The 14,143-nt window shown below is 40.5% G+C and overlaps 1 protein-coding gene across 1 annotated transcript; it reads left to right on the top strand.

Moving 5' to 3' along the window:
• Positions 1-2,498: 2,498 nt before the first annotated feature.
• LOC122167596 (protein-glutamine gamma-glutamyltransferase 6-like) lies at positions 2,499-12,891 on the top strand. Its single transcript, XM_042832277.1, has 12 exons — positions 2,499-2,706; positions 3,513-3,752; positions 4,222-4,340; positions 5,386-5,514; positions 6,848-7,025; positions 7,334-7,469; positions 8,135-8,238; positions 9,226-9,468; positions 9,811-10,155; positions 10,988-11,145; positions 11,940-12,073; positions 12,738-12,891. Exons 1-12 carry the CDS (start codon positions 2,499-2,501, stop codon positions 12,889-12,891), a joined length of 2,148 nt encoding a protein of 715 aa, XP_042688211.1.
• The last annotated feature ends 1,252 nt before the right edge of the window (positions 12,892-14,143 follow it).

Genomic DNA, 14,143 nt, shown 5'->3' with positions numbered 1-14,143 from the left:
GCAGAATGTTGCTTATAAGCACGTTCCCAAAGTCTATCCATTAGAGGAGAAGCACTTTCCCAAACGACTTTTTTTATGACTCTTTTGAATGATGATACATCATCAGGATTATTCAAAGTCCTTACCCTTCCCCCCACCCCCAAAAGAGAGACACTGAAACCAGAAAAAGAAATTGTAAGATTAAAACTGTTTACAGATTAAATCAAGGAGAAAGTTGGAAGCACACACTGGCAAAGACTGGCACTAGATTTTTATTGTGACTTGTGACGTGTTCACTAGAAACATCTCTAACTACTAGCTTTGGAAGGTGGGCCAAAATATTAACACAGTGAGTTCTTAAAGGCAACAAATGCTAGTTACTGTTGGTTTACAGGTTATGTTTCGTTACTTTTTTTTGTTGGTTTTGTTTTTTTTTTTTTTTTCTTTTTCTTTCTCTTTTTCTAAGTTTTCCTACTCCTCCGAGTGTCATTTCTTACTCTGTTGTACATTTTGTCTTTACCTGTGTCATTCCGCCTTGGAAGACCTATCAGTATTTATTAGGTCATTAAACAACATAGTTCTATCAGTATCCTTAAAAGCATAGCTCAGTTGTTATCATGTATATGCTACATTTTTGTTTGCCACTACACAAAATGTTCTCTGTTACCTGCATCACTGCACAGCTAATGACACTCTCCAAGACATACCTCTTTTCCTTGCACATGAAACCAGGATAGCTTTCATATGCCCCAAATTCAGCAGTCTTAGAAACCTCTTCTCTCATATGCTTCTATTTAACTTGTAAAGTTCAGGAAAAATAGTGGTAGGATACATACAACTAAAGCGTTGCAAAACTAACTTCTATTAAATCTCTGAGCCCAGGAAACATGCTCTAATTCACTCTTAAATTAGAGGACTTGATGGTAGGATTATTGTTTGCTGTAGTTTTATTTCAATTAAGCACATTTAAGCCAGGAAAACAAAGTCATGGTGCAAGTAGAAGCTTTAGAGCAATTTCACATCATGTAACATAAACATTACTGCATATACCTATTACTGTACACTGTCGTGCAAACACAGCAGAAAACTCAAGCCCCTCCCCTCCTCTATTCTTGTAGTAGAACCCTATCAGTTCCTACAGATCACAGAATAGTTTTAGTTGAAAGATATCTTAAACACCATCTAGCTTCAACGCCCCTGCCATGGGTGGGGACATCTCCAGACATCTCCCACCAGAGCAGGTTGCTCTAAGTTCCATCTGACCTGGCCTTGAATGCTTCCAGGGTGGGGATCTCCACAACCTACCCAGGCACACTATTCCATATCTACATCTTCACAGCAAAGATTTTCTTCCTTATAACTAATCCAAATCTCTTTTAGTTTAAAACCACTCCTCTTGTCGTATCGTTACACAGCCTGGTAAAGACTCTTTCTCCATCTTTCTTATAGGCCATTTTTAAGATTTGGAAGGCCACAATAAGATCTTCCCAGAGTCTTCTCTTTCCTAGGCTAAATAATCCCAACTCTCTCAGTCTGTCTTCAAGGGAGATGTGCTCCAGCCCTGTGACCATTTCAATGGCCCTCCTCTGGATCCATTCCAACAGGTCTGTCTCTCTCTTATTTTGGGCTCCCCAAAGCTGAATGCAGTGCTACAGATGAGGGCTCACAAGAATGGAGCAGAATGGGAGAATCGCCTCCCTGGACCCACAGGTCATGTTTCCTGGGCTGTATCAAAAGAAGCAACTGGCTTTCTAGGCTGCAAAATTTGAATTTCATTTCAAGTGACACAAGATGATGCTAATCAAGTCCTGTATCTCAGTTCAATGAAAGAGAGAAGAGCATCTTTCAACAGCATTAGTTTGCAAAGGGCTAACATGCTCTTGTCTCAGCAAAAAATTTTCAAGTCAAAATCCTCTGGAGTGCTATACTGCAGAAAGGCACCTTTCAACACGTGTGTTCATAGAAGGATCTATTTATTTATAATTATTATTAATTAAAGAACAAGAAAGGTTTGAAAGCTTCTGTAATCTGTGTCTCAGTATCTCATTATAAATGCAGAGGGCAACCTATCTGATGCAACAGAACAACCCATTGCACTGTCTCAGACAGCTTATTATCTGTCCTCTGGCCATTGCCTATTTCTGAGAGAGTATGAAATAATACAGAATATGAAACACAAGCAAAAAGCCTCTATGTTAACTAAGATGCACATTCTCTTGACTTGTATGTCCTGAGTTTGACAATAAAGATATTAGCCTTCATCACCCACCATACTGCTTGCAGGTTGAACTCGCGTATGAGTTCTAATATTTCGTTACACACCTCTGTAAAGCACAATGGAAGCTAAGATCCCCGTAGGAAAAGCTGTTCTTTTAGCTAGTTTATTGTTGCAACTTTGTTTTTTTTAATAGCTTGATGGTGGATTTTTCTGTTTTCCTGGAACATTTAACTTCAGCAATACATAAATGGAATGAAGCAACAACATTAGACAAGCTGACAGGATGTATAAGTTTAAAGGAATGGTTTCCATTAACTTACTTTACATTTTTCTAGCTCAGAAAATAACAAATGTTGACTGGCACTCTAAGCTAAATAAAGCTGCACACCACACATCTGATTACAACAGCACACAAGTGATATTGAGGAGAGGACAGGCTTTCACTATTACCCTAAACTTCCGAACAACGGTGCAACCTGAGGACAACTTCACATTTATTGCAAGCACAGGTAATTTCCTCGTGGCACTAACCTCCCATCCTGACTGCTCCAGCTCCAAAGCACTACTGCTTCATAGCTTTCTGTGTGATCACTAACCTTTGCTCCATATCACTCAATTATTTTAGGCTTAGAAGTGCCCATTCTAAACCTCAAATGGGCACCCTAAACCAATAGACAATTAAGGTAATAATAAATGGAAAGGCACAGGCCATTCTCATACACACACAAAAAAACAACCAAACAAACCAGGCCTGTATTTCTTCTTTTAAAGACCTACCTGAAACACTGCATACTGTCTTCACCTTGTGAATCCTGAACTTTCTGCAGCTCCAGATCTTACAGACCACTATTATGTGTTTGTTTGTCTTCTTTCCTAGCACTCCACCTGTTTAAACTCTGCTTGATTAACTTCAGGTGTTCCTTATGCCTGGAACAGTCCACACTACCTATTTACTAACACTCCCATCCCTATCCTCCAAAGGGCCTTCTCTGAAAAAAAAAAGAGACAACTCTTTAACTTTTTAATGAAATGGATATTACAACCTGTGCCCCATCTTGCTTCTGTAGTTTTCAATGTAGTTGGATTTTCAGGACAAGGTCTTGCCTCTTCTCTAGAATGACTGTGGGAGTACTCACCTTGACTAGGTCATGCATCTAACACAGAGGGGCCCCATAGGGTGATTTTATGCATTGGATTGCAGCTAGCTTACACCATGAACCATAATCCTTCAATGTAGCAAATGAAATAATTGTTGATCCTGGCTTGTCACCTACTGCTATCACTCAGAATTGCTGTCTCCTGTTCCTTCTGGCAGGACTATCTGCAGCAGAATCACAGCAGACCAAGGCCATATTTCACCTTTCTAAGGATGCTGCCAATGGCTGGAGTGCAACCCAAGAGCACTGTAAGCCTGGCCGCATGAGTCTCGTGATAATCAGCCCTGCCAATGCCATCATTGGACGATACAAACTCAAACTCCAGATTGCTTCTGGCAACAAGACCTCTTCAGCACTCCTAGGCCAGTTTGTGTTACTCTTCAATCCCTGGTGTCCAAGTACGTTTTATGGTATTATGTTCTTCAGGAAATCTGGGCGCCACAGTAAAGCATGTACCTGACAGCATGACACAGTACGATATTTTGATCTACGTAAAGGATGTTGTTTTTGCTCTTTCTTCAGTGCTTTAATGCATCAAAGATCCAGCTTTCTGCTCATAGAGTAAGAAATTAGAGGAGGGAAATATTTCAAAAACGTATTCTACATCTTTTTTGTCCTCTGATAGCATGTTCTGTTGTAAGCGACACAATATCTACCAGTAACACATACAACAAGATCAGAGAAGCAGTGAAAGGACAGGAGCATACTCAGTTCCCATAAAATTAGCTTCATGCTAATTCTATTCACTCTGTGAATGATTGCGAGGGGTACAGCCTCACCTGTTCCTCAGAAGTCCCCTTGAAGTTTTCTTCTCAACTGCAGCAAACTAACAATCCTTTCTGCTGGCATTTCTCATTCTGCTTCCAGATGACGATGTCTATATGGCTAATGAAAAGGAGCGACGGGAATATGTTCTGAATGACAGTGGAATCATATTTCAGGGAAAGGAAAAATATATTCAGCAAGAAGCTTGGAATTATGGGCAGGTAAGCAAGGAAAACAGGAAAATAAGAGTGAGTGCATGGATGAGGGTCTTAAGGACAGAGTCCTTAGTATAGGAGTATCATAGCATAGAAGTTCAGTATTCCTTATTCATTTTTTTCTTGCCAAACTATCAGTTTTCTATACATCACAACAACATCAGGATCTTTTCCCCTCTGGCACGTGCTAGGAAAAGAAATAAGAAACAAAACACAATTTGAGGTGTTATTGTTTCATTGGTCTGTTGTTGTTGTTGTTGTTAACAAAGTAGAGAAATTCTACTTTTTTTTTCTTGTCCCCCATAAAGGGCAACGGAAACTACACCAGCTGTAACTTCTATTTATTGAAAGATTGGTACACCTAAATATTTTTAAAATTGACCTAGTAATGGGGCAGAATATCCCAAAGATACTCAACTGAAACAACTCAAGTTGGAATTTTAAAATACCAGTTTGGCCTTCTAAACACATCTGCTATTAATTTGATCATACCTACAGCTCATCTGTGGTTACAGAGCTGTCCTGCAATTTGTGAGGTCAGTCAAAACGACCTATGGCCATTTTAAGGATAACAACTGCACCAACAGTTTCTCTCTTTCTCTGTCTTTCTCCCTCCCTTTTTCTCCTTCTCCTTTTATTTCTTTTCCAGTTCATATAATTTGATATATGGTGAAGGCAGCCCATCAGAGCAAGGTTTTTGTAATGTGAAGGGGAGAGTACCTGCTGGGACACGACAGGATGTGGGAGGAGGTGAAGCCTGCTGAGCCAGTCCTGGAATGGTCTTGTCTGGACCACCAGGCCATGCCTGGGTAATTTCTTCATGAATGCTGTGGTACCAAAATGTGCTTCTAAATACGCTGGTTGCTAATTACTACTAGTATAATTAAATACCAGTGTAGTGTTTTTTCTTTCTTATTGTAACTATTTTCTTTCATAATACTGAAAAATCTTAGATAACCATCATCCAAGGAGAAGGAAAATACATAGGGAGTTTATTCTTGCTTTTATTTATAAAATTAACCCATAATAATAATGTTTCTTTCGATTTTAGTTTGAAGAAGATATCCTTGATATCTCTCTGTCTATACTGGATCGAAGCCTGAACCACCGCCAAGATCCATCCACTGACGTATCCAACAGGAACGATCCCATCTATGTGTGCAGGGTTATTAGTGCTATGGTAAAGTGATCAGCTAGTTACAGCTGTACAGTGCACCTACCTCAGTGTTTCTACTGTGAACCTTCTCAATGTCATACAGAATGTGTTTAGTTTTTACTGGAAAAAAAAAAAAAAAAGGCTAGAGAAGAGAAATAAGACAGATCTCATCTCAATGCAAACCCCCCAAAATTTAATTTTCCTTTGTCCCAAAAGTTTGCTCAATAATTGAAGGAATGAAGAATGTTTCTAAGACCTTCTGACACTGAATCTCAGCAGTCTTCTTAACAGATTTTTAGATTAGATATTTTCTCTAATTTAGAAAGTCTATTCTGAAATCATTTGCTCTGTTTCTCGAACAGCAAAAGATGCATGAAATATCTGGGAAAACTAGTATTGATATGATGGCATTTAATGTATTTATACTGTATCCCTCACTCTAGGGGAGTTTGTTCAGTGAGGATGGTATGCATTGCCTTCAACAAATAGTTATATCTCCTCAACAATTCCCCATCCTCACACATGTATAATGCATAACTAGGCAACCGAAAAGTTTTCAGTTTTATAAATAATGTATGCCTTACTGCATTCCTTACCTGAAACTGCTCATTTACAGCTGTGATCCTTCCTGGCCTTTTAGACAGCATTTGCTTTAGAAAATTTCAATATTAAGTAAATAACTCTACTAAGATACACATAATTACTGGGAGTAGGAATACTGAGGAAAAAAATCATAAAAAATCTTACTGTTTACTATACTTGATGCTACATGAAACCATACACAGCACTTACACAGGCTGCTAAAACGCAGGTGCACAAATATACAAGCACATTTTAACAGCTGGATGCCCCATCCCTGGAGGCATTCAAGGCTGGGTTGGATGGGGCCTGATCTGGTGGGCAGCAACCAGCCAAAGGCAGGGGGTTGGAACTGGATGAGCTTTAAGGTACCCTCCAAGTTAAGCCATTCTAAGTAGTCCTCCAGTACTTAAAGGAGGCCTAAACCAAAAGGACTCTTTATCAAGGGATGATAGGATAAGAGAGAATGGTTTAAAACTAAAAGAGGTATATTTAGATTAGATATAAGGAATAAATTCTCTACTATGAGAGTGCTTAGATAGCAGAACAGGGTGCTCAGAAAGTTGTGGTGATTCCTCTCTGAAGTGTTTAAGGTCAGGCTGGATGCGGCTCCAAGCAACCTGCTCTGGTGGGAGGTGTCCCTGCCCATGGCAGAGGCATTAGAACTGCATCACCTTTAAGGTCTCTTTCAACTCAAACCATTCCATGATTGTCTATTTCTGCCTCTCCCTTCTTCTGTACTGTATTGTAACTCTCTCACAAGAAGCATTGTTTTCAGGTTAACAGCAATGATGAAAAGGGAGTAGTGGAAGGGAAGTGGAGTGGAAACTATCGCTCAGGAACCAACCCTTTGCACTGGAGTGGAAGTGTGACCATCCTTCGAAAGTGGTACAGAGGGAGATACAAACCCATCCGGTATGGCCAGTGCTGGGTCTTTGCAGGAGTTATGTGCACAGGTATCCGTGAAGGGGAGAAAAATACTATCAGAAAGGAAACTTAGTGGAATTTAAGTAGCTTTAACCTTGTGATGCTGTTGAAGATATATGAAGAACGAAAGATTAAAATGAGTAAATCTAACTCTTCTTAAAAAGAACAAGGCAGTTAAGAATGCTGTGTGAATGGAACTGTCTTCTCAGCAACTGTGCACAATGACTATTTGACATCCTTGTACCGTATCAGAGCAATGTTTCTCCATCAGAAAAATGGAGAAATATTTTCCAAAAATGTGTAAAATAGGCTTAAAGCACTTTTATCTGTATTGCAGTTCTGAGATCGCTGGGAATACCTACCCGTGTTATTACAAACTTTAACTCTGCACACGACAGTAATATCAACCTGAGTATTGACAAATACATCGATGTTTCTGGAAAGACCCTGCACTTGACTGAAGACAGCGTGTGGTAAATACGAGTTTTATCTTAATATTTCTTCCACTATATTCTCCTCAGTCTTCCTACCATTGTACACCCCTTGCACTGTATTAGAGGTTACTAAAGCAAAGCCAATATATTGAATGCAGCAGACAAAAATCCTATGCCACCCCATCACTTAGGAAGGACACATTATTTCTTTCACATGAGAGGAGCTATTTGTTAAATATGATGCTTCTAACAGGTGAACAGAAACTAACACACTGCATGCATGCGTTCTACTGCATGTACCAGTGTTTCAGACCACAAGCACCCTCTGCTATTTGGACTAAGTAGGACAAGCATGATACAAAGTAGAATTAAATACCACAAGACAGCACTGTACATGGGAGACCTTGTTCTGGAACATGTCAGTTCCAACTGACATGTTGTTTTAGAATATCCAGATCTGAACACTTGACCCTGCAATAAATATATATTTTTTAACATTACTTTGTGTGTAACAACCCAGTATTTCTGAGAGGTCTGAATACCAAAAAGACAAAGAGGGGGAAAGAGGTATTCAAGAAAGCAGGAAGCAGCTATGCAGTGGAGCATGGTTTGTTCATGCCCTGCACCACAAATTTATCATATCTTTCAACATAAAATTGATTGTATTAATCAAAGATTTCCTATTTTCCTTCCTTCCTTCCCAGGAATTACCATGTCTGGAACGAGAGCTGGTTTGCTAGAAGAGATCTTGGATCTTTTTATGATGGATGGCAGGTTTTGGATGCAACACCCCAGGAAAAAAGCAAAGGTAACACTGTGGTAAATAAAATAACCCTGTAGATGCTGTTCCTCCTAACACTGCTACTGAAATTCTATGATGATTCTCTCTACTCTCTTAGAATAGATGTAGCATACCCTTATCTCCAGCACACTGCCTTCTTGTCAGCCTCTGGAGTGTCTACCCGCATGCAGATTCTTACTTTTTCTGCTCATTAGCCTACATAAAAACAAATGCATCTTAAGTTCACTTATCTTATTCTTGCCTGCCTCAGCTCCAAACACACATTCATAAAATGATGCAGAACAACTAAGGTTAGAAGGGACTTCTGGAGACTGTTTACTCTGCTCAGTGCAGGGTCAATCACAGCAGTTTTCTCAGGACCACGTCCAACTGGGTTTTGTATATTCATAGGATGGAGACTTCACAACCTCTCTGTGTGTACCATCCCAGTGCTTGACCACCCTCACAGTAAAAGAGGTTATTCCTTATGTTTAAATGAGATTTTCAGTTTGTACTCATTGCCTCTTGTCCTTTCACTGCTTATCATTGAGGAGAGTCTGATCCTGTCACCTTTATACCTCCCCATCAGATATTTATGTATTAAAGCTCCTGGTTCATCAGTGCTGTATGTGCAGCACATACAGCACTGATGACTCACATCTGAGCAGTCTGACTGTGCTGAGAGCTGCCAGCCTCTTCTCTCCTTTCATTTGACAGGTCAGCATACAGCCTCACAGGCTTTGGAGGATTAAAACAATTCTCATAGCACAGAAAGCACTACTTACATCTCTTCAGCTTTACAGCCTCCTTGTTTGTGCCTTCTGATAGAAAATGCATGTTGAATTTCTGGACACGCTGTTACCATAATGTAAAGACCCAGAAAGAATGGAATTCATCAAAACATGTCATTGGAGATCTGACTATCTCTCCCTTTTGCTGTCAGCAGGAAGATTTGTGGCCTGCAACTGATCTTTTGCAATTGGTAATCACTTAACTTCTCTCTCCCTCACATAGGCATCTATCGATGTGGCCCAGCTTCCACCAGAGCCATTAAGGAAGGAGATGTGAACCTGGATTATGACAGCTCATTTGTGTTCGCAGCAGTGAATGCTGACTGTGTTACTTGGATTCACCATAGCAACAAAAGGAAAGAGAGAATTTACTCCAATACCAGGAAAATTGGAAAATTTATTAGCACCAAAGCAGTGGGCACCAACACCCGAGTGGATGTCACTGATAATTACAAATATCCAGAAGGTAAATTCTTTCTATTTTCAGAGGAGATGGCATTTACTCCAGCTTAGGCAGAAGAACGGAGCTCTTCTAGGAGTTATTTTTGCACTGCTAACAGTTTCTAACAGGTGCCCATGAACAACCAGCTGAAGCTAACAGCCAAATTTTACTTTCCAGCCATCGCAACCATGTATATTCATTTAGGAGGTTCTTTTTGGTCAAAATTAGCTTTCGGTTAGGCCTCAATTTCTCCTCCCATGTATCTTTCCCAGCCTTCACAAACTTTAATTACTGAGAGCAATTCTGGCTTAACTGTCCTATATCCATCGAATATGAGATCTCTGACCAATTTATCTTTTAAAGCAGGATCCTCCAAAGAAAGGCAGGTGTACAAAAAGGCAGTGAAGCTGCTGGGTGTGAGAAACACTGGAAGAAGAAAAGAAGTTACAAAACCCAGGAGACGACTTCCAGTAGCACGGAGACAAAATATGACAGCGACCACACGAAAACCCACTGTCTCGGGGAAGCTGAAGCTGGATGCATCTCCTGTAATAGGCCAGGATATCCTCCTCACCTTGGCACTGCAGAATTTGACTGCAGACTTCAAGACCATAAAGGTTAAACTGAAGGCTTCAGCTGTTCTCTACACGAGAAAACCAAAGGCAGAGATCTTGCAGTGGTCTAGGTCTGTTCAACTTGGATCTGAAGAAGGTAATTTTAATCTTATTACAGATCAGGACAAGATGTAGCTTTAGTTTGTGTCCAAATCATATAGACATCATAAATGTCTCAGATGCCCTGACTATAAATGGTCTGAGCTTAGAACTATTCAGGCAAAGAGAAACTTACTCGCCCTGTTTTAAATGTTTGCTTTTGGACCCTGTCAGGAAAGATACCTTTGTAGTAACAGGACAGCAACTGCAGATCACAGTAAGAAAGAACTACACTACTTGCAGATGAAGGCCTTTTGCCTTGCTCTTAGAGGAGGAGTGCTAAATAACAAAGCATAGGACAAGTGAATACAACTACCCCCTCAAACTAATCCACAATGTTATAACTCCTTCCGCCACACCAAGAGTGGATGAGAGTAATTTCTCAATGTGCTGAGAACTGCACTGCCTTCCTCGTTGCCAAGTAAGACAGAATGTGCATCCTGTGACAGTAAGACAGAGGCTGAACAGCTGCATCAGCACAGGCATTTAAATCAGGCCATCTTTTCACGTTTGCCTCCTCTGCAAGAACAGAATGTGAAATTCCCAGCTTCAGATTCATGAGAAAACCACCAGCATGGGCTGCTACAGAAATCCATCCTCAGATCTGCCCAGCTAGCAAACCATACCCAATCACTTGGTGTTTAAGGCAAAGATAAGTAGAAGTCATCTCTGAGCATCATTTCCAACTATGGGCTGTCAACATTCAAAAGTGAACAGACCCAAGGTGACGGCATCATTGCTCCCTAATTATTATATCCTAATATAATCCTGAGGATTATAGTACTTAGAAAATAAAAGAGTGGAAATATCTGCTTCTGTTTGCATTCCAGTGAAAGAGATCTCATTCAAGATCACCTACTCCCAGTACAAAAATGCTTTGTTGGATGACAGGAAGATCCTAGTGACTGCTGTGTGTGAAGCCAGACAGGGAGCATCACTTCTACTGGAAAAAGATATTGTACTTCAGGATCCTCTTCTCACCATCGAGGTAAAAAGCCAGTCCCTTCTGTGTCTCTATGTCTCCTGTACTGTAAGCAACCTGCAAGGAGCGATAGAATTTCTGTGTTTCCCAGCATCCAGACTAGATCTGCATACCCACAAAGGAAAACAAAGGTTTGTAAGAAGCCTCCTGTGCTATACTGCATAGCATCAGCTAATAGGGCAGACACTTCAGTGACTGAATTTCTAGAAGGCTTTGCGTTTCTGTTGATTGAAATTCCTGTATAAGCATACATCCAGTGACAGAAAAATACAATTAGGGTGCTGGACTTGGACAAGCAGATGTGTCAATTCTACGTTATCTCAGTCAGAATACGGTAATGAATACTTTTATTTGCTATTTCACATTATGATTCTTTTGCCTGAGATGCCACAATTCACCTCTGTCTCACACTTAATCCCAAACCATTCATTTAGCCTAACTAATACTAATTTCATTTAAGCTGTCTACAGCAGTTGGCCATATATGCCAAGATAATACTTGTATTTTTTTCTCTTCTCACTTTTAAGTATCATATACGATACAGTACATAACACTGTATTCCGGCCCAGTTAAAACACTGGGAATTATTGATCTGACAGGAGTTCACCACTCCTCAAACACAGCGGAAGGCTGACACAAGCCTGCACTCTCATGTCCAAAAATATGTACTCAGATTAATTCCTTACTCCTTCCTGTTCAGGGCATCCTGATAAGTGGTTTGCAATGGAATTTAAAAGAGCAAACTGTGAAAAAGAAGCGAGGCCAATACTGAAGCTGAGCAGAATATTTTTTCTCTGTAGGTCCTTGGTCCAACAGTGGTACACAAGGCCACTAAGGTGCTGGTCACATTTACCAACCCGCTGTCTGAAGTGGTGACAGACTGTGTGCTGAGAGCAGAAGGCAGCGGCCTGCTCAAAGAGCAACTCAACATCAAGTATGTAAATGGTGTTTGGTGAATAACTCATTCACTTTAGTGGGGAATCCAGAACACAAGTGAACTTTTTTTGAAAGATTCTGCCAACCCCATGACTTCTGTTTGCACTAAGATTGGACAGAACATCATGCTAGCACTCTCCATATCTAGCTGGAATATTTTGCCCCTCTATCGCCAAACGTTGAATTACAGAATGCTCGGGGAATGGAGAGAGAGCATGCTTTTAATGACAGCATGTAACTTGAGTGCTGTAGTTAGTGAGTAAAAAATTCAGACCTTTCTTCCTTCCTATCCTTGAAGGATAAGAGGAAAAGCATTATTCTCCCATTGCCCATGGTGTTAGTTTAAAAATGTTTGAAAAATCTCCAAATATTTAGACTGGGAGAGTTAATACCAGGAAACTCTAAGAGGGGGAAAAAAAAAATAGAGGAAGCTGGATAATTACGTGCATCACTGGGGCTTCATTTATACTGAACACAAAATTCTGTCCAGTGTTGAGGTAGCTGTGGACATGGTAGCTTACGTTCACACGTAGAGCACACAAACACACCAGTTACATACCCCAACACTTTCTTTTTATACTGTCTGACATTCAGGAACTTTGAAGAATATATGGTAAGAATTTCTCTGCTGCTTGAACTTACCAACATATCCTGTTTCTTAGTGTGGCAAGAATGGCCCCCATGGAGACCTCAACAGCTGAGTTTGAGATCATTCCCTACAAGAGTGGCATCAGGCAGCTTCAGGTGGACTTGGCTTGCATGCAGTTTTCAAACATCAAGGGGTTTGTGATGCTTGATGTGGCTCCTGCCCAGTGATACAACCTTTACACCAGTTCAGTTTTGTCATGGTTTATGAGACTGGCACAGTGCTCAAGCATTATTAGCACTAGAAATGTAGAAATGCAGATTACTCTGCCAAAGCAAGTGAAAAAATATGAACCGAAATCAACAAAAAGGGACCATGCACTGTACTGTTCTTCGTTTTGCAAAGTAGCTCAGGAGAAAGTTTCAAAGCTAAAACTGATACCTATACTGCTTTGTTGATAGAAATGACACACTTTCTGTCTGGACTTTCCTAATTTAAGTGCTGCCAAAAGCTTTCAGGACTTACACGAATATAACTCTCGCCTGACTACTGTGTTTCATTGCTTTTTAAATACAAATGACAGCAAGACAAAGGTGCCAGTCTGGAAGATATGCTGCAGGAAATACTGATCAAGCTATTCTACTGGCCCAGAGGGAATGACCCTAAACTGTGTCCTCTTCATAAGAAATGGCAGCAGTTTCCTTGGACAATTTACTATTTTAGGCTTTGCTAAGCTAAACATAAGCAATTTCCTGAAAATAAAAATTAATGTGTGTAGAGATCCACCTTAGATGCTCTCTGGCTTCGTAACATTGCCTGCTTCTAGTATGAATCTATTTTAGGCTGTGGTAGTCATCAGAATCTATAAGCAGCACAGGCAAACAGTCAGTGCATTGGTCCTAATTATTTTGGAATGATGCACTTTGATTAAATTGCAGTGGGGGGGGAGGGGAGTGCGGGGAAAGGTTGGGTGTTTTTTGTTCACTCCAGTTCAGCAACTTCTCCCTGCTTTACCCTGAAGAATTGGCTGAACTTGTCAGTGAGACCACTTGAGAAAAAGGAGTCCACTACAAGTACTGCTGTTTTGTGATAGCTTGACTTTCAGGGCTGTTAAGCTGCCAGACCTGCTGCTACATGCCTCCCTCAGCCCTTCATCTGTATCTTACAAAACCACTGTATCCGCCCTCCCCACCTATGACAGAGGAACTGCCACCTGCTGCCTTATGCCAAGCAGACAGGAGAAAAGCAAAACTGATTTTTCAGTTTGCAAAGGCAGATACTGTGCAGCACTTCCAGAAACGCACAGGAAGCAGGCTGGTAGAAAAGGCTGAGGACTATCAGAAGGATTATGAAGATTCACATTCAGCAGTCATGTATCCTTTTTCCACAAAGCTGCTAAAAGTAGGTCACCATCCTCTGTCAGAAAGGTATTGTGACACCTGTATCTCAAGCCCAACAACGTATCAATATATTCCTTGCAGC

This window comes from Centrocercus urophasianus, unplaced genomic scaffold (assembly GCF_019232065.1).
Source record: "Centrocercus urophasianus isolate 14NV4802_14NV808 unplaced genomic scaffold, USGS_Curo_1.0 seq_38, whole genome shotgun sequence".
Classification (NCBI taxonomy): domain Eukaryota; kingdom Metazoa; phylum Chordata; class Aves; order Galliformes; family Phasianidae; genus Centrocercus; species Centrocercus urophasianus.
The sequence above is the reverse complement of the archived record's forward strand: the minus strand, read 5'-3'. Positions and strand labels throughout refer to the sequence as shown.

Excerpts from the sequence above, each read along its gene's own strand:
- LOC122167596 (XM_042832277.1), top strand. The coding sequence starts at position 2,499 with ATGGTTTCCATTAACTTACTTTACATTTTTCTAGCTCAGAAAATAACA. Across the intron at positions 2,707-3,512 it reads CACATTTATTGCAAGCACAG|GACTATCTGCAGCAGAATCA; the intron begins GTAATTTCCTCG and ends TCCTTCTGGCAG. Across the intron at positions 11,146-11,939 it reads ATCCTCTTCTCACCATCGAG|GTCCTTGGTCCAACAGTGGT; the intron begins GTAAAAAGCCAG and ends TTTTCTCTGTAG.